The sequence below is a fragment of the Alexandromys fortis genome, unplaced genomic scaffold, assembly GCF_014885135.2.
Source record: "Alexandromys fortis isolate MF-2015 unplaced genomic scaffold, M_Fortis_MF-2015_v1.1 scaffold_8_9099976_23576923, whole genome shotgun sequence".
Taxonomy (NCBI): domain Eukaryota; kingdom Metazoa; phylum Chordata; class Mammalia; order Rodentia; family Cricetidae; genus Alexandromys; species Alexandromys fortis.
In genome coordinates, this window is record NW_026067899.1 from 11,254,973 (window position 1) to 11,273,554 (window position 18,582).

Consider the following 18,582-nt stretch of genomic DNA (forward strand, 5'->3'; position numbering starts at 1 on the left):
AGTAAGTAGATGGTATAGATTATCAAGCCAAATGGTTCTTTTTAAATTGTAAGTTTTAGCAGTTTTTAAATTATGAACAATGTATTCTTTTTTAGCTTGAATCTAGAAAAGTGTTAATGGAATATTTTTGAATAATGACCTAATAATAAGAGAGGATTATATAAGTTCAAATTACCTGTTTACAGTGAAAAAAATGATCAAAACTATGTGCCTTGAGTAGTTCTATCCCAGGAACGTTGTTTCTCAATAAAATGTTGGAAATGGTCCATGCATGGTTTTGAAAGGTAATTCAGTTTCCTTTTGTTTTTGAGGTGCGGAATGGTGGCGAGCCACAGACATTCATACTCGTGCAGGAGCGCCCTTCTTCCCACCATTACTGGGAATTCCACCACTGTTTGCTCCTCCAGCCCAGAATCACGACTCTTCATTCCATTCGAGGACTTCTGGAAAGAGTAATCGAAATGGTTCTGAGAAAGGTACTCATTTCAGCACGAGCGAGGGACCAGAAACCTCTGCCTGATGCCTTTTGCTGCAGAGTTTGTTTCTAAAAACATTTTTACAGCCTTGTGCTAGATGCTCCTACATCATCATCCCTTAGAATTAGGTTTTCAGAGTACACATCTCCTGAGTTTCAGCCAAGGTTAATAGTTGTGCTAGGAAGTATTGCTTATACACCATGTGATTTAGCCAGGATCTAAACCCAACTCTACTTGCCTCTGTATGTCCTTATCTCCTTACACTGAACTTGATAGAATGCCGCTTTTTCTTAACTCAGATATAGTCCAAGCTAGTACCCTACGTCTGTGTTACTCTTTTAAATGCATTTATATAGTTTCTAAGTGTTATTATGATAGTGTTTAGAAGTTACAATGTTTTAGGTAGTCCACTGCTTTTCTTTCTTAAATGTGCATTGGTGTTTTACCTGCATGTGTGTCTGTATGAGAGTGTTTAGTATTCAGGGACTGGAGTTACAGTTGTGAGCTGCTGTGTGGGTCTTGGAATTTAACCCAGCTCCTCTGGAAGTGTTGCCTGTGTTTTTAAACGTTGAGACATCTCTCTAGCCCTGCCCATCGCTCTTTTGAGTGTTTCTGAAAGAACAATACTTATATGTAACTTATTTTCTAAACATGTTTGTTTGAGTGATAGTCACACAGTTTAATGCTAGTAAATAATTCAGTTGAATTTAATATGCTCATAATGTTGCATGATAGTCACCCACTATGATACTCTAAAATTTTTAATCTTCAATAATACTATGCCCTTTAAGTAATCACTCCTCTCTGACCCATCACAACTGTTGTTTTACCTCGTCTCTATAGTATGTATTATGAATCTTTCATGTAGAGTCATGTGTCTTTTAGCACCTTTTTTATGTGCCGTGTTTGTGGTCTCCATCTACATTACACATGCACAAGCTCTTCATTCCTTGTTCTGGTCAAATAATGTTCCATTATATAAATATGCTTCTTTCCAAGGTATAAATGGGTCAGTTAATGGCAACAGTGCATCATCCTCTGTCCTTGGTGTCAGTACGTCTGTACTATCCACTCCCGCTTCAAGTTCCATGGGACAGAATCAAAGCACAAGCTCAGGTGGAGGAAACCTTAAATGTCATCAGGAACAAAGCAAAAATCAGCCTTTGGATGCCAGAGCTGACAAAATCAAAGATAAGGTAAGCTGTTTCTTTAAGAATAAGTACATCATAAATCAATATATAAAGGAAATATTTTAAAAGTCATGTCACCAAAACGTGTGGATTAATTTCTTATTTCCAACTCCTTCTTTGCAGATCTTTATTTTTATAGTATAATGCTGTTACTAGATTAGATATCTTGGACAGTTAAAACTCACAGTAACTGTACAAATAATATACTTAATTATCACTACCAAGAGATGAGCTTTTGTTTCTTTTAGTTCTTCAGTGGTGGGAATTGAACTCAGGGAATTCCACAAACTAAGCCTGCACTGTACCACTGATGGAAACATACATATTAGATGCTAGCTCTATTCTAATTGCTTTACATTTTTATTTCAAATTTCCCTTTGCCCTGTGTTTGGTGGTTGTTAGTACAAATTGGAAAATAACATCAAAATAATTGCCTGGTAAGGGGCTGAGTCAGAATTTGAAACCAAAAATGTTAACTCCAGAGTCTAGTTTAGGGGAGCAAAACTGAGAAATGTATTATTATGGAGATAATTTAGATAATCACAATAGTCCAATTACTCCTGCGCACCCATTTTGCAATACAACAGTTGACCACATATAGCCAGTTCCGTCTCTGTGTGTAAGTTATCAGTTTATTGTCTCTGAAGACTAAAAACATTCTTTGTTTTTTTGTCTTTTGGCGTGAGATAGGCTTTCATTAAGATAGGATCCTAGGCTAGGCGTGGTGGCCCACATCTTGAATCCTAGCCAAGGTGAACTGAGTTCTAGGCCAGCCTGAACTCCATAGCAGATTTTCAGGCTGTTAGAAGAGAGACCCTGTCAAAACTAGAGCTATAAAACCCAAGAGACTGTAGACAGTGTTCTATAAGAGTAGGAATTTTTGCTGCTGGTTTAGTATTTCTTTCTCTTTATATGTTTCTGTCTCATTGAATTCTGTGTGTGTAGGTGTTTTCCCCTCCATTTATGTATGCTGTGCCTATGGAGGCCAGAAGAGGGAGTAGGATCCTCCAGGGCTGGAGTTACAGACAGTTGTGAGTTGCCTTGTAGGTACTGGGAATTAGGTTCATTTCCTCAGGTTCAAGTCCTCTGCTCTTGATTACGGAGCCAAATTTAGTGTTTCCTCCGGTTCAAGTCCCCGTTGCTCTTGACTATGGGGGTTTTAGTGTTTGTTTTAGTCTATGCAGTCAGTGTGATACTTCCCTGTCAGCTGGTGGCTGCTTGGCTGGTACTAGTCCAGATATAAGCAGTGGTATACAGGACTCAAATGCTGTGCATTCTCTAGTCAACTGCATTGGCATCACAACGGTTTTATTGTTTTTCTTCTGCTGGCACAGCCAGTACCTGCTGCTCTGCAGTCCTTGCCCACTTCTCAGGCAGTGTACTTCTAGGACCTTCACATTTTGCCTGGTCTACCTCTTGCCCCACTACCAAAGTACCAAATGTAGTTTTTCACTAAATCTTTATCATTCTATTTATCAATAAACACATGGGAGTCAGAGGCTGGAAGATGGAAACCTAGCTCATAGAAGTTTAAAAACAACTAACTCACCTTTTCTCATTGCCAGAGTCTCAGAAAGAGAGTGTCTCTCTTTGGGTCCAAACCAAAAAGGACCACACTACACTCAATCAAAGTCTCTCTCTCCTTCTTCCTGTCCATCTCTCTGTTTTCTGGACTCCCTCTGATTCCCCATGAACTTCCTATCAACTAGTTGCTGGCTCTACCTCCTGACCATGGTTGTACAAGTGCAAACTCGGGGTTCACAGTGTGATCATATATCTTAGCAAGTTGCTGAAATATTAATGGGTACCTTGCTAGATAATTTTCCTGGTCCCCAACTGGCAGTGTTCCCCGTGTGCTAGGACCTTGGACTGTATGGTACCTTATTCCACAGTTCTGCCATACAGTGGGCAAGAGTCACTTCTCTTCAATAAAATCTCTAGCTTAGCCTTAGGTGAATGGGAATCATGAGAAAGAAGCCCTCTTCCTTCATCCTCCAGAAAGAATGGCTATATCTGTGATTTCTTTATTATTTAGAGAGGGCTGTTCATTATTTTTAGCAGGTATCTTCTACTAGCTAATAGTTCTTAAAGTGTGGTTTTGTTTTGAGACAAGGTCCACCTTTTAGGCCAGGCTGGTGTGAAACATAAGCTCCTCCTGCCTCATTGCCTTCAGGTTGAAGTTGCTGGTGTATATCAGCAATCCTAGCTACTTGATAATTCTCTGTTACCCTTTCTTGTTCAGACTGCTAATATAGACTCTTCCTTCTGACTAGATCTTTTAAGAACTGGTTCTAGATGTAGGGGTATGCACTATATGGCAAATTCACTCCAGAATCTAGTCTTTTCAAGTTTTGGCTTCTCTTTTTCATGTGATACAATAGAAACCCTGACAACCCAACTTCATAAAATGTGACCATCATTAAGTCCAGGTTTCCTTTATCCACAACACCTTCAGATGCATTTTATCTATTTTTTCTTGATCTCTGTTTTTCTCAGCAGAAAATAGATATTTCCCAAAATATAGTACACCCATAGAAGAGACAGGTTGGGGGAAGTTACCTGGTGTCTCTAAGAAGCTTATTGAATGTCTCAACAGTCCAGTACAAGGCCCCCGCACATTTTCTTTCTGCTTCAAACACCACTGAGCATGAGTGATGAAACATCCTTAGCTCTTTCCTCCCAGCGATCCGTGTTAGGTCTCCTTTCCCCCTTCTGCTCTCCAGCTGCTCTCTGGTCTCCCTTAGGATGTGTTTCCAAGGGAGTCCCATCAGTGTAAGCTTCTGCTAGCTCCCCTGTGTGTGACACACCACCTGCTCTTCATGAAGTATGAAGCTACCCTCGTGCACTGTCATTGGATATGTGTCTGTATTGTATTTCTAACAACCATGTGTCTGTTCTTTCAAACTTTGTCATCCTACCTCATGGAAGTAGTGATAAATATCTAGTGAAATGTACAACCAAAAGTGTTGTACAACCAAAAGTGTTCGGCAGGTTCAATGCAGTGGACATAAAGGCATGAACGTCAAACAGCCCTCCGTATGTTTTTAGTGAGGAACCTCCACTGATATGCTCAAGCAGAATTAGCACTCCTCACTACATTCTCTCCCCAGAAGCCACATTAAAACTACTATAGACATTCCTCTTTCGTCAACTCTACGGGCAGATACAGTACCACATTTGTGCATGCCAACAACTCAATAAAAGTAATAGTCTACAGACTCTGGCTCTTAAGCAAAATTTTAATCTTAAATTAGAATCTAATCATAATGTAAAATTATAATTTCATATCATCTTAAACATTTTGCGTCATACATATCCCAACATGTGTTATGGTTACAGATTGCTTAAATAAAATGAACATACAATCCTGTATTTTTACTATTCATTTTTCAAGGCTAAAAGCTTTGTAAAAATTGCCTCATTAGTGCTTTTCTGTATAGTTTGAAATAAATTTTTCCAGATAATTTATACGTCCTTCCTCAGAGGTGGAGTAGTGGTCTCAGGCCTCCTCATTAGAATCACTGATAAGTACATTTCCTTATGTATCACTTAGATAATAGTTCAGACTAGAGTATATAGATAGACATGTAGCCTGTTTGGAAAGTAAAACTACTGAAGGTTGAAAGTATTCTGCTCTTGTAATTTTATATACATATTACATGTAGCCAATGCCATCTTTAAAAATTATTTATTTGCTTTTTTACTTATTTATGGTTTGAAGAAAATTTTAAGGAATATGAAATGAGAGTTTCCCTGGACAAAGTATGCAGTGAACCCTTAAGTTTAAAGTATTAATAGAGAATTATAATATGATCCAGTCATTCCATTTATCAGTATGTACTCCAAAGATTTGAATGTGGAGTCTCAATATATGAACTCTTGTTTACTTATTCTTTCTAGTTAGAGAAGTGATACGGTTCTTCTAAGAGAGATTTATGTGCATGCACATGTCTGCTAGTTCCCATTTCACAGCACACATGTGGATGTCAGAGCATAACTTGGACAGTCATTTCCCGCTTTCCTCAATGTGTGTTGTCAGGCTCAGGTCAGCCCCTGACCATCTCACTAGCCCAGGAGTTGGTGTATAATGTGTTTAGTATTTCTGTGTCTCAAGATAAAAGTGTTTTGAAGATGTATTTTGATAACTATGTGTCACTGTGAGTGTGTGTAATAGTACTGACCTGTGTACTTAAAAATGCTTAACTAGAGAGAAATATAAGACTCTTTGCCATGTTTGCTTTCTTTCCAAATTTGTCAATTTCATCATTATTAAAAGGTACTATAATTTCTGCTGAGTCTATTCCTGCTAATTGACAAAGTCTCAATTTTTCTTTTTGAATTATCTCAGAGAACATTTTCTTATAAGTTTTTAATATGGTAAAAAGGTCCATTCTAAGATAATATCTTCCTTCTGCATTAAAATTCCTATAAGGGAATATTTGGAGGGTAATATGACCAGAATGCAGTTAAGATTCCGATCGACATGATCCACATGTGCCTTCTCTAATTTCTCTTCAATCAAAGCCTCTCTTTTTGATTGATTTTGATTGATAAAGTCAGTTCTCTCTCTACTTCAGCTGATAATTCCCTGGGACTATTTAAGTTCTTGTCACCATCTCGTGTTTAGTTTAAATTAATCAGGTCTTCATGTTTTATCTCAACATTGCACAGTATATGTGAAATGTCTCCCAGCAATCTTTGCAAATCCTCAAGAGTCTGTCGTCAGTCTTTCCTAATTTGCCCCTTTTGGGATCTTATTTTTTAGTACAGGCCTATTTTGTTTTGTTTTGTTTTGGTTTGGTTTTGGTTTTTTGAGACAGGGTTTCTCTGTGGTTTTGGAGCCTGTCCTGGAACTAGCTCTTGTAGACCAGGCTGGTCTTGAACTCACAGAGATTCTCCTGCCTCTGCCTCCCAAGTGCTGGGATTAAAGGTGTGTGCCACCACCGCCCAGGATCTAATTTTTTGTAAAACTATTTTATAACCTAAATAATTAGTAGAGGCTCCTCTTTGTAATTTTTCAGGCAACTTTTCTTCACTTCTTTCAACATTCTGAATATTTTTCTCCCGTCTGTCACTGTTCTTATTACTCAAAGCGTATGATCTCTTAAAATAGGCATTAGCTTCTTCAATTGCTCTTGAAGGAGTTTCCTCCGTGATTGCAGGAAATGACTGAACTTGATTTGACAAAGGGGCTTGCAAGAAGACCCTCGTGGAGTTTCCCAATGGATTCCTGGTTGACCTACATTCATTAGTCTAATACATGTCTTTGCCCCACCTTCTGCATAATCCTGAAGGGAGGGGTGTTCTGAATGGATTATTCTTAGAAAAACATTGTTTCTAGGAATACACTGTTTAAAATCCCTTTTAAGGTGAGCTTGGTTGCCACCGTTGAATTTTCTTCAAACCTCTGGAAATCACCTCTCCTATCTAAGTATCATCATGAGATTCAATATTTATTGTATGTTGGATCCATTCCTCCAGTGGAACTGACCTTACCTTTAAGGGCCACATTATCCTCTTCTCTGAATCAGGTACTCCATTGTAATTGTGGACCAGGCTCTAAAATCCCTTTGATCAATTCTGTCCAGTCTGTTCCAGCCTATTCTATTCTATTAAACTGACAATGAGTTTTATAGTTTATCTCATATTCATACATTCCTATATATGTATGAATTATATACAATCTACTTTCTTCATTCCTTCCTCCTCCATTTTCTCCTACATTCCCCTTCCTCCCAACTTCTTGTTCTTGCTGATGTGTACTCTACTTTGTATGTGCTCTTTCGTCCCTCTCCCTCTCATTACCCGCTGAGTAGATTTATTGTTGCCTGTATGTACATGGGTGTAGAACCATCCGTTGGAGAATGAGTAACTCCTCACTGCCTGTATTTGTAAGATAAGCAATTTTCTCTCTCAATTGCCATCAATTGCCAGTTTCTTCTCAGTTATATGTTGGTCTTCAGAGGCCCTTTCCCATCATCTCTGGGATTTTGGTTGGTTGTTCCTCTTCAGGTCTTCTGTTCTCACAACCTCTTTGAATTGTGTGTGCCACTACACCTTCATGTCTTGAAAAGTATCCTTTACTACAGGCTTCCAAGCGTTCTGGCTGTTTCTTAAACATAAGACTGCTTGTAGCCGGGCGATGGTGGCGCATGCCTTTAACCCCAGCACTCGGGAGGCAGAGGCAGGCGGATCTCTGTGAGTTCGAGACCAGCCTGGTCTACAAGAGCTAGTTCCAGGACAGGCTCCAAAGCCACAGACAAACCCTGTCTCGAAAAACCAAAAAAAAAAAAAAAAAAAAAAAAAAAAAGACTGCTTGTAAAATATGAACTATTGTCCCTTTCTGTCAGCTTTTTATGTTATTCAATATTTTTCCAAAACGTCTTAAATATTCTAAAATTGTTTTTTTTTCTCCTGTGTGATTGAGTGATTAATTTATAATTTTGTTAAAAGCAAGATACCGCTCTGTATCCCCGGCTGGACAGGATTCACTATGTAGACCAGGGCAGTCTGAAACTGATAGAAATACGCCTGCCTCTCTATAGTATGTAAATATATTATGTAAAATATTCTTTAACGGATTACATTTCTTTTCTTTACTCTCTCTCCCTTTTTTTTTTTGGAGGGGGGGTGCTTCTTTGTTATTTTTCCAGACAGGGTTTCTCTGTATATCTTTGGCTATCCAGAAACTAGCTTTATAGACCAGGCTAGCCTCAAACTCATAGATCCACCTGCCTCTGTCTTCCATATGTTGTGATTATAGTCATGCTCCCCCACGTCCGGCCAGGATTACTTTTTTTGACATAGCTCCATAAATCTCTTGCTGTCTACTGTGCCTTCCATGTGTCATTCAATACTGGATAAATGCTTTTTGTATTTAGAATATGTTCCCTCCTCTCTCCACCATTACTCAATCTAGAGTTTCCTGGGCAACAATTCACTGTGGCACAAGGTTCTCCTAGGTCCCTTAAAGGCTGTTTGGAACATCTTAGGGAAATGTTTAAACGATAAAAACTGTATAGATAAAGACACTCTAAATCTGTGTAATTATTTTGGAATTTTTGATTCAATTTTTAATTTTGCACTATTTGAAGCATTGTGATGTAGATGAATCTACATATGTGTGATATTTGTATTTTAACTGTTTTACATGGAACTGTCATTTTATGCTCTATGCAAAGGAATACAGTTTACACATCAAGCAACGTAATAGAATTATTTGTAATCATTTTAAATAGAAGAATATAGGAATTTTTAATATTACAAAAGCTGTCCCACCACATAATAATATTTTAGATCATTTTTTTCTAAACAGTTTAATGGGAAATGCATTAAGTAATAACCATGTCAGATCTTAGAATTTCTATTGATGATTTCCTGCTACATAAATTAGTTAATAATATCACTTATGATAAATTATTTCTCTTTCCTAAAATGATGTTTTGAAGTTGAAGATATCACTTGAAAATTAAGAGTGTGACTTTACTGAATCCTGGATTCCTTCAAAGGATAGTTTACCAAATAATGCCTCTGTCTCCAGAAACCGAGGAAGAAAGCTATGGAAAGTTCTAGCAACAGTGATAGTGATTCGGGCACATCGTCAGACACCTCAAGTGAAGGCATTAGTAGTAGCGACTCAGACGATCTGGAAGAGGAAGAAGAAGAAGGTCAGAGTATCGAGGAGAGTGAAGAGGACTCGGACTCCGAGACTGAAGCACAACACCACAGCGACACCCAGGTACTGTTTCCATGAGCCTGGATCTGTTTCAGGGAGCCCTGTGCTGTGTCTCTAAGGGATCAACAGTGCCTTGTAAAATACTCTCTTTCTCCAAGTTATCCCACTTGCTGCTTTTCATGGATATCAAGATAACTGCCTTTCACCTTGTGTTTCCAGGTGCTATTACATGGTATTTCAGATCCAAAAGCAGATGGACAGAAAGCAACTGAAAAAGCCCAGGAAAAAAGAATACACCAGCCATTACCTCTTGTGTCTGAATCCCAGACTCACTCATCATTCCAATCCCAGCAGAAGCAGCCTCAGGTTTTGTCACAGCAGCTTCCATTTATTTTCCAAAGCTCTCAGGCAAAGGAGGAATCTGTGAACAAACACACCAGTGTAATACAGTCTACGGGATTGGTGGCCAATGTGAAACCTTTGTCTTTGGTAAATCAAACCAAAAAGGAACCTTACAGGAAACTCATAGTTCCTTCTCCTGATGTACTTAAAGCAGGGACTAAAAATACCTCTGAAGAATCTAGTTCTTTGACCAGTGAGTTGCGATCCAAACGGGTAAGCTAAATATTATATACACAGGAATATTACTGCTAAGGTTTTGTTACAAATGGGGCTAAGAAATAGCTTAATTTGTACCGCCTTCTCAAATATGGAGCATAGCAACTGGGTTTGATCCTAAACTCCAGGAGAGGAAAAAAAGATTTTATTCTGTGTAGCCCAGAGTTAGAGTAAGATCTGGTACAGTTCCCAGCATCCCCCAAAAATGTGTTTTCTGATTTTATAGTCATAGACTCCCCAGTTTCATATGTTTCTGACAAAACTATTGCGTATACCATCCCCTCCCACCCCTCCTCTACTGCTTTGGCAGTAAGAATATATTATAGTTGAATAAGATAAGTTTTATAATTACTTTTTTAAAATAATGATTTATTTTAATATTATTTACCTGTTGATGAAATTAACTTTTATGTAATTTACCTTTACTCTTAGAATTTAAGTGTAGAAGTCTTTTATGAAAAAAAAAATCTGTTTTGAGCACAGTAGCAGCAAATGCCTATATTTCTGTGTGCTCTAAAGCCCAAAACAACCATTTTTGTATGTCTTTAGAGTATGTGTGCATTCTAATGAAAAGTTTTAATGTTCTTACTGTCTAGAGATCATTCTATGAGTAAGTTATTGAAATGATAAGAATTGTAGGTATTTTATGTGAACAGACATTTCTTTAATGTATATGGATGTGTGTGTGTGTGTGTGTGTGTGTGTGTGTGTGTGTGTGTGTGCGCGCGCGCGCCTGGTGCTTACAGCGGCATCCAGTCATCTGGAACTGGAGTTACAGATGATTGCATGCTGCATGTGGATGCTGGGAACCAAACCTGGGTTTTCTGGAAGAGGACCACTGAGCCATCTCTTAACTATGTCTCCAGGCCTGTGAATATACATTTGTATTAGACTCAATTCTAAATGATATTATCTATATGCCTTATTTAATATTATAGACTATTTAATGAGTGTCTCTCTTTAAATTATTTTCTGTAGAGTACTCTGGCATATTGAATTTTGTTTTTAAGACAATCTCTTTTGCTCTACACTACCTGCTATTAATCCACTGGTCTTGTCCTTAGCTTATGAATTTCTGATTTATGTTATCATTGATTCCTTCAGTGTTTACACCATGAACTTATAATTTAAGTTAGTAGGTATGATTGATATATATATTCCAGGAGTAGAGTTTCATAGATCTATGTCAGTCACGTCAAATCTGGAGTATATTCTTGCATTTGCAGAAAATGAGATAAGTGAAAATACATTGAGATTCCCACCCACTGGCGCATGGGTAGTTGATGCTGTAAAACAGCAATAGATTTTCTACTTGTAAACACTATATTTAGACACTTTCCCTAACATCAAAATGGATAGTGTGTATAGACTTAGGATTACCTGTCTTGCCATGAAATAAAAATGCAATAAAATGCAAGTGTGGGTATAAATGTATGGTATGAAATTCTTAGAGTTAAAGGCAGGAGTAGTTGTTGATAATTAATACCAATGTGCAGTGAAAACTTTTACTTTAATGGAAGCATTCGCTCCATTATTAGAAGCAAACATATATTACTTAGTAGAAGGTTTATTATATGATTACTTCTATTTGTCTGAAAGTTTGTTTTCCTCTCATGCTGGGTATTGAACCCATGGCCTTCTGTAAGTACACAGCTGCTAAGCCTAGCACCCAGCTCCCCATTGGTTTCCCTATATCTTAAAATTTTTCTTTGAAAATCTTTTCTATCTGGATATGATGACTTGTGCCTGTAATGCCAGCTGAGACCGAAACAAGAGAATCACAGTGAACTGGAGGGCTTTTGGGTATCAGTGAGTCCCAGGGTTATCTGGACCATTGAATGAGATTCTAGCTAAAAAGACAAGAAGTAAACAACCAGAAGACTTTCTTCCTCAAGAAGTCACTTGGTAATCTAGTATTAGTCTCCGGTGAGTTCAAGTACAGGGTAGATGATGTGTTAGGAAGACCATACATGACAGTTTCTGCTACAGAAATTTTTGGAAATGGAACCTTAGCTCCTTAAAGCATTATACATACAGACCCGTATAATCAAACAAAATTATAGAATCACATGTTTGTTCTGCATGCTGTAATCTAATGGAATTAGAGCAGAAAGATCAGGAGTTCATTGCCAGCCTAGCTATTCGAATGGTAGGTATTCTTTTTCAAAAAAGAGGAAAAACAAAAAACCCAGCTAGAATGTTGTTGGCTATCAGCCGGGTGGATGACTCCAGGGTGGAGGAAGGAGTTCTAGGACTGAAACACACGTGGAAAGCTGCTGAGTTAGAGAAGTGTGAGCAGTGGTTCACCTGTCAGAAACAGTTCATGTAGACAAGTGATTTTAGCCAACTGAGGGAGGAGGAAAAGTGTGACACGGTACTGTCACGCTTAGCAGTCTGCTTCAGCTAGAAAGGTAGGCTCTGGGTGAATTATGAAGTGATTTGCATGTTACTGGATGCATAAGGTTGACAATGGTCCCAGAATCAAAGAAAAGAAAACTCATGTAACATGAAGTTTGTGTTCTTATAAAAACATTTGTTGGTAGTTGGGAAAGAGGAAGTAAGAGCATGGCCCAAGATTTAGCATTTTTTAATGAATGAACCTAAACACATGGTAAGAGACTAGTTTGGGAGTATTTTTAGGACTTAAGGATTGGATTATTATGAAAATGGGAGTCACAGTAAAGAGAAAGGACAGTGCCTTTTGAGTGTTTAAACAAATAAGTGTGACCATATCATGTCTAGCCAAGATTCAGCAGCCAGTTGTCCTTGCTGACACTCCTTCTCCAGCCCCTTGTATGTCATTCTTTGAGTTTCTCAATGAACCCGTATTCTGATACTGACAAACAGAAGCAGTCTTTGTTTTCTAGTCTATCTCACTGTTTTTTTTTTTTGTCTTTTTTTTAACTTGTGTTTCATTAGGAACAATATAAGCAGACATTCCCATCACAAGTAAAGAAACAGGAGTCGTCGAAGAGCCTGAAGAAGGTTATTGCAGCTTTGTCAAACACAAAAGCAACCTCTAGTTCACCAGCACATCCAAAACAACCAGTAGAGAACAACCACCCTAATCCATTTCTGACAAACGCACTTTTAGGTAGTCACCAACCAAATGGGGTCATTCAAAGTGTCATTCAAGAAGCTCCTTTAGCACTTACTACCAAAACTAAAATGCAGAGTAAGATTAACGAAAACGTCGCCAGTAGCAGCCCATTCTCCTCACCTGTCAACCTGAGCACAGGTGGGAGAAGACCCGGCAATCAGACTCCTGTCCTGCCCTCTGCCTCTCCCATCGTGCACAGCCACGGGAAGGAGAAAGTGGTGAGCAATAATGTCACACCATTGAAAACACAGCATCACCCTCATCCCGCAAAGTCTTTGGTGGAACAGTTTAGAGGTGCGGATTCCGACATTCCCAGTAGTAAAGACTCTGAAGATTCAAATGAAGATGAGGAGGAAGATGATGAGGAAGAAGATGAAGAGGAGGAAGATGATGATGATGAGTCTGATGACAGTCAATCAGGTTATTTTCCGTTTTAAAATTTAAAGTTTATTTCTAAGTATATGCCAAAACATTTGAAAAAATGTTAATTTATAACCCTGAAATCATTGTCATTCACTATTTCTTATAGTTGATAAAATATAAAAGTGATTGATATTGGAATTCTAAGTTAAATCTTGGCTTGTCATTCACCTGGATTGAAATGACTAATTTTAAAGTGGGTATGATGATGCATGAATCAAACAGTTTTATCAGTTTGCTAAATTTGCATTTCATTCAGAACCACTTATCCACGTACAATTGTTTTTCGCTTTAAAAATCAGTTTTGGCCAGGTGGTGGTGGCATATGCCTTTAACACCATGGGGGTATAGAAGCAGACAGATCTCTTGAGTTCAACACAGAGAAACTCTTTTAAAAACCATAATAATAACAACAACAACAACAAGAAGAACAGTAATAATAATCTTGAGCCAAACATAGTGGTATATGACTTTCATCCCAGAGGAGCGGGGCAGAGGCAGGTGGCCCTTTGCATTTGAGGCAAGCCTGGTCTATAGAGCCACTGCTATATAGAGGAACCCTGTCTCGGGGAGGGAGGATCATTCGTTCCTTGAGAATTTCATTCAGTATGTTTTGAATATAGTCACCCTGTCCCTTTCTCTTCCCTCATTATACCCCTTCCCTTCTCCCCAACTAAAAAGTTTGTCTTTTATCCATATCAAGGCCAAGTTTTGCTGTCCAAATATTCTTTAATGTATTTTATTTTCTCCTGCAAAGTATTAAAACATTACTGGATATTACCATGGTCATTCAAAAAGAACCAAAACATTAAGTAATTTTTGATAACAGAATTTACTAGGTAATATGGGGTCATTAAGTTAAGCCTTGATTAAATAAATCTGCATTTACTCTAATATTTTCTTTCTTTGTTTCTTCCTTTTAAGAGTTCTTTTAAACACATAAAATGCAAGACAACTGAACATTTAAATGGAGATTACATAAATATATTTGTGTATATGTTTCTATGTGGATTTGTTACTGCTCAGCCAGAAATTTTTCAGTAACCCGTATGAATAGGAAAATAGTCATTGTACGATTTAATGTCCTAATAATATTAATCCTGAAAGTGCTGACTGTCTGTAGTCTGAGCTTTCAAAAACTAGGTTTTATGGAAGTCTCTAGTGCAGGTAGAACATTGCTAGGATGGCTATCTGGATGCTGTCCTGTGTGCACATCTTTATGTATGTGTCTATCTGGAGTTTAATCCATTCTTGGATGTTACATGTCTAGAGGAGTATTACTAACATGTGTTAACATTGGACTTCACTCCAGCCAGTTCTTTCTGTGAGCATAGTTTGTGAATCGTGAGAAGCCCGGTGGTGTCTTTATATAACTTGAACTACAGCTATAAAAGCAGAACATCAAACCAAAACCCCTCCCTAAAAATTGTGTTCTTTTGTGCCAAATCGCAAATGCCAGACTGATGCTTGTTCCTAGGTAGTGAGTTTAGCACAGGGGAATCTGCAGACACTGGCACCTGTCAGTTTGTTTGCTCAACAATATCTCCTTATTTTACCTAAGATTTGCTGTTGAAATTAATGTTGAAAGCATTAAGCTGAACTGCAATGTGAATAGTGTCAAGTGGGAACTATTTGGTGATTCAGATAGCAAGTAAAACTGATCCTTTTAAGAGAAGTTTGCAGAACCATCGTCTTCATACACTTGATTCAAATAGCTTATAAGATGCTAATTTTAACATTTGCTCTTAGTCTTGGGAAATTGCTTCCTTGAATTCTCAGTTGCAAATACCAGTTCTGAACTACTCCCTTTAGGTGCAAGCTGCAAGTGATTGGTTGTGACTTAGTTATAATATCCAAGTGCTTCTTTACTTCCCAGAATCAGATAGTAATTCAGACTCAGATACAGAAGGCTCAGAAGACGACGATGAGAAAGACCAGGAGGAATCAGATAGTGACACTGAAGGAGAGAAAACTGCCACGAACCTGAACCAGACAAGCTCCTCTGCCAAAAGCCCTCCCATCAATCTCACAGCTCACTCCACACCTCACAGCCTCCACACAGGAGGCGCCCCGGGCTCCGCTCCTGCCGCCCTGTGCTCTGAGTCCCAGTCTCCTGCTTTTCTTGGCACTTCTTCTTCCACACTCACTTCAAGTCCACACTCTGGTACCTACAGTTTATTTTTATCGATGTAAAGTCAAGTCAGACTGCAGCAAAGATTGCTAGTTACACAGTTTTCAGGAGATCTCGTAATCCAGTATTGCGTGTAGGTTTTAGATTGCCTAAGTAAGAAACATGTATTTTAAAAAGACTTAATCTATTGCCTGATACTTTAATTTTTTCCCCTATGGTTTTTAATTGATGATCCCTCTTGCTTTTGAATCCTTTTTGGTTTTGTTTCTGTTTTTTTCTTTTTTTTTTTTTTTTTGGATGGGTTGCATTCTTAGTCCATATCATGCTATATTTTTATGTATTTTTGTAAATGCCTAGGCATTTTCATTTTAAAAGATCCTCCATTTAACAGTCCAAAGCTACTATTCTCATTCAATAACTAAGAAAATACAGGTTTATATAGTACAATATTTGGCTGTTGTTCTAATTAGTTTACTTTCATTGGCACTTTCTAAATTTTTATTTCAACAAATAAGCATGGTGTCCGACTAATTTTATATTTATGTGTAATTGTCTTAAAAATATACATATAAGCACAGTCCTCTTTTGTGGAGTTATGATTAATTAAAGGCCTAGTAATGTTTTGGGCTATGGATATCCATATGCACACAGAAATTAAATTCTCTTTCAGTATTTGAGCCAACCGTTAGAATTTGTAGCATCTATCTAAAAACCTAGACTTTCAAAGCAGAGAATGAATTGGTTTTTGAACCCTTTCAGCTGTTTCCTTCCTGATTGTTGCTTCTACTCATGACAGGAGCAAAGCTATGCGCTGTTCTGTTCAAGAGAATGCTTACTGTCTGTCATTAGGTCACAAGAGTGAAACACTTCTGTCTTATGTACTATGCTTTGTTTAAAAAATTAGAAATAATGCAGTTTTCATAAATATACTAATAATCTGTCATGTAATTATTTTCAAAGAGAAATTTCTGAACTATAAGGAAACTCTCATGTGTACATTTTTATATTTCATGTGCTGGTTGGCTTCTCTTTAAGGTCCATCCAAGAGAAGAAGAGTGACCGATGAACGCGAGCTGCGTGTGCCTCTGGAATACGGGTATGCCACACAAGGCCCTCCTCCATGTTCATGCATGTTTCATGTGTGCTTGAGTTCCTATTCTCTCCTCTCTACAAAATTAGTGATTAGAACAGAAAAGCCGTAACAAGGGGCAATATGTTGATTCAGCAGAAAACTGAAAATACACCTAATTTCACATGAAGGGAAGGAAGGTATTGCAGTGTTTGATGGGCTCGTGTTACTGGAATGAACCAACAGCCAGTCACATGTCAAGGAGCCGGAACAATACTGTCAGAAGGCTTTGCCAAGACAGAAGCAAAGGACAGTGGAAGATGTCGTGGGTTAAGGCCAGAGTACTCAAGGAGAGATTGGTTTAACTGATTTCAGTTATAGGTACCAGTTCAAACTGGGTTTCAGGGCCCCAGACATAGAGAGGCATTTGTGTGTTCTTCATGTGGGGCTTTCTGCTATTGCAAGATTAACCATGTGCACTGATGAGTTACTCAAACGTGTAAGCCCTCAATGTAATTCCAGCTGTGATTTCTGTAAAACTTGATACTTTAATGTTCCCAAGTCTTTAATTTTCTAGATGAATCAGTTAGCTAAAAATCTAAATCATTTTAGTAATAAGTATATTTGGATTATATGATTACATGTTTATTTTTTAATCTTTTCTGAAGAGCATGTGTACTTTTTCCAACTTTTTAAGTTTTTTTAATAAAATCAAGTGCCCTGTAATGCTCACTTCTGTTATATGTAGCTGGCAGAGAGAGACAAGAGTAAGAAACTTTGGTGGGCGCCTTCAAGGAGAAGTGGCATATTACGCTCCGTGTGGAAAGAAGCTTAGGCAGTACCCTGAAGTGATCAAGGTAAACACTTTCCTCCATGTCCCGTACATTTGGTTCTGATACTGCATTTTAATGCAGAGGAAAATGCACTTTTCTTGGTTCAAAACATTCTCTTATATGGGTCTTCCGTGCTTAACCCACATTGCTCACCTAAATATAGCTTCTTTATGAAATATGCAAGACATTTATGTCTTGAAAGCTAACTGCACATCAAAGATGGATTGTAATTATTAAAACCTGAAGTGGAAAAACATGATTTTTATTTCACTGTCACAGCAAAAGTGGACTAGTTACTGTCACAGAGGGCAATTTCAGCTTCAGTACTGGGTGGCATCTATGAAGCCTCTGGGTGGACCATAGGATCTACCCTTTAAAGTAGGCTTTGAGCCAGAAAGGAGTACTGTAACCTAAATGAAGTAGATCTCACTGATTCTAGATGGTTACCTTTGTTAGCTCACGCCTGCACTTACACACACAATTCTGAAAATCACTCCTAAGACCCTCGCGCACTGTTCCAGCAGCAGAGGACTTTGATGTAAGAGATAGATGCTTTTCATATTTGGATTAGCTCTTACTGACTTATTAATTGTATCAACAGTTTTGTACTTTATGTATGTATGAAAATATCTACATTGTTTATGTGAAGTTTACCCTACAAAGAGTTTGGAACATCTGTGAACATCACGTGGCTTGGGGACAGGGTCTTGTCATCTGATCACAGCACATTGTGTCTGTTTACACGTGTTTTTAATTTGGGAAGTAGAGAATTGTATTAGGTGGAAATTCTAGTGCTTTGCAGGAATTGGGCTTTTAATTAATATCACCACAGTTGCCTTTTTACTTGTGAATTAAATATATATTACCTTACACTCCCTCCCCAAAACAACTTCACAAGAAGGTCTCCTTTCTCTGATATTTCCTTGGAGATCATCCTTTGACCCATACATTTATCTGTAAATGCTTATTAGATTCCTGGTATCTTGACTGTTGAAAACATTTCTAGTTTAGGGAGTGATGAAATGGAGATTGTTGGTCCCCATGCAGTCTTGTCATTTCAAATAGTGTCC

At 38.0% G+C, this 18,582-nt stretch overlaps 1 protein-coding gene across 15 annotated transcripts in view; it reads left to right on the plus strand.

Moving 5' to 3' along the window:
• Positions 1-18,582, plus strand: part of Baz2b (bromodomain adjacent to zinc finger domain 2B) — a 321,551-nt gene that overhangs the window by 249,473 nt on the left and 53,496 nt on the right. For 14 of the 15 annotated variants that reach the window (XM_050122560.1, XM_050122535.1, XM_050122624.1 and 11 more), the window contains 8 exons: positions 312-476; positions 1,476-1,672; positions 9,207-9,404; positions 9,561-9,956; positions 12,879-13,479; positions 15,356-15,643; positions 16,646-16,706; positions 17,428-17,536. In XM_050122560.1, the coding sequence (XP_049978517.1) occupies positions 312-476; positions 1,476-1,672; positions 9,207-9,404; positions 9,561-9,956; positions 12,879-13,479; positions 15,356-15,643; positions 16,646-16,706; positions 17,428-17,536 (2,015 nt within the window). The remainder of the gene's footprint in view (positions 1-311; positions 477-1,475; positions 1,673-9,206; positions 9,405-9,560; positions 9,957-12,878; positions 13,480-15,355; positions 15,644-16,645; positions 16,707-17,427; positions 17,537-18,582) is intronic. The other variant, XM_050122654.1, reaches the window with a different exon arrangement.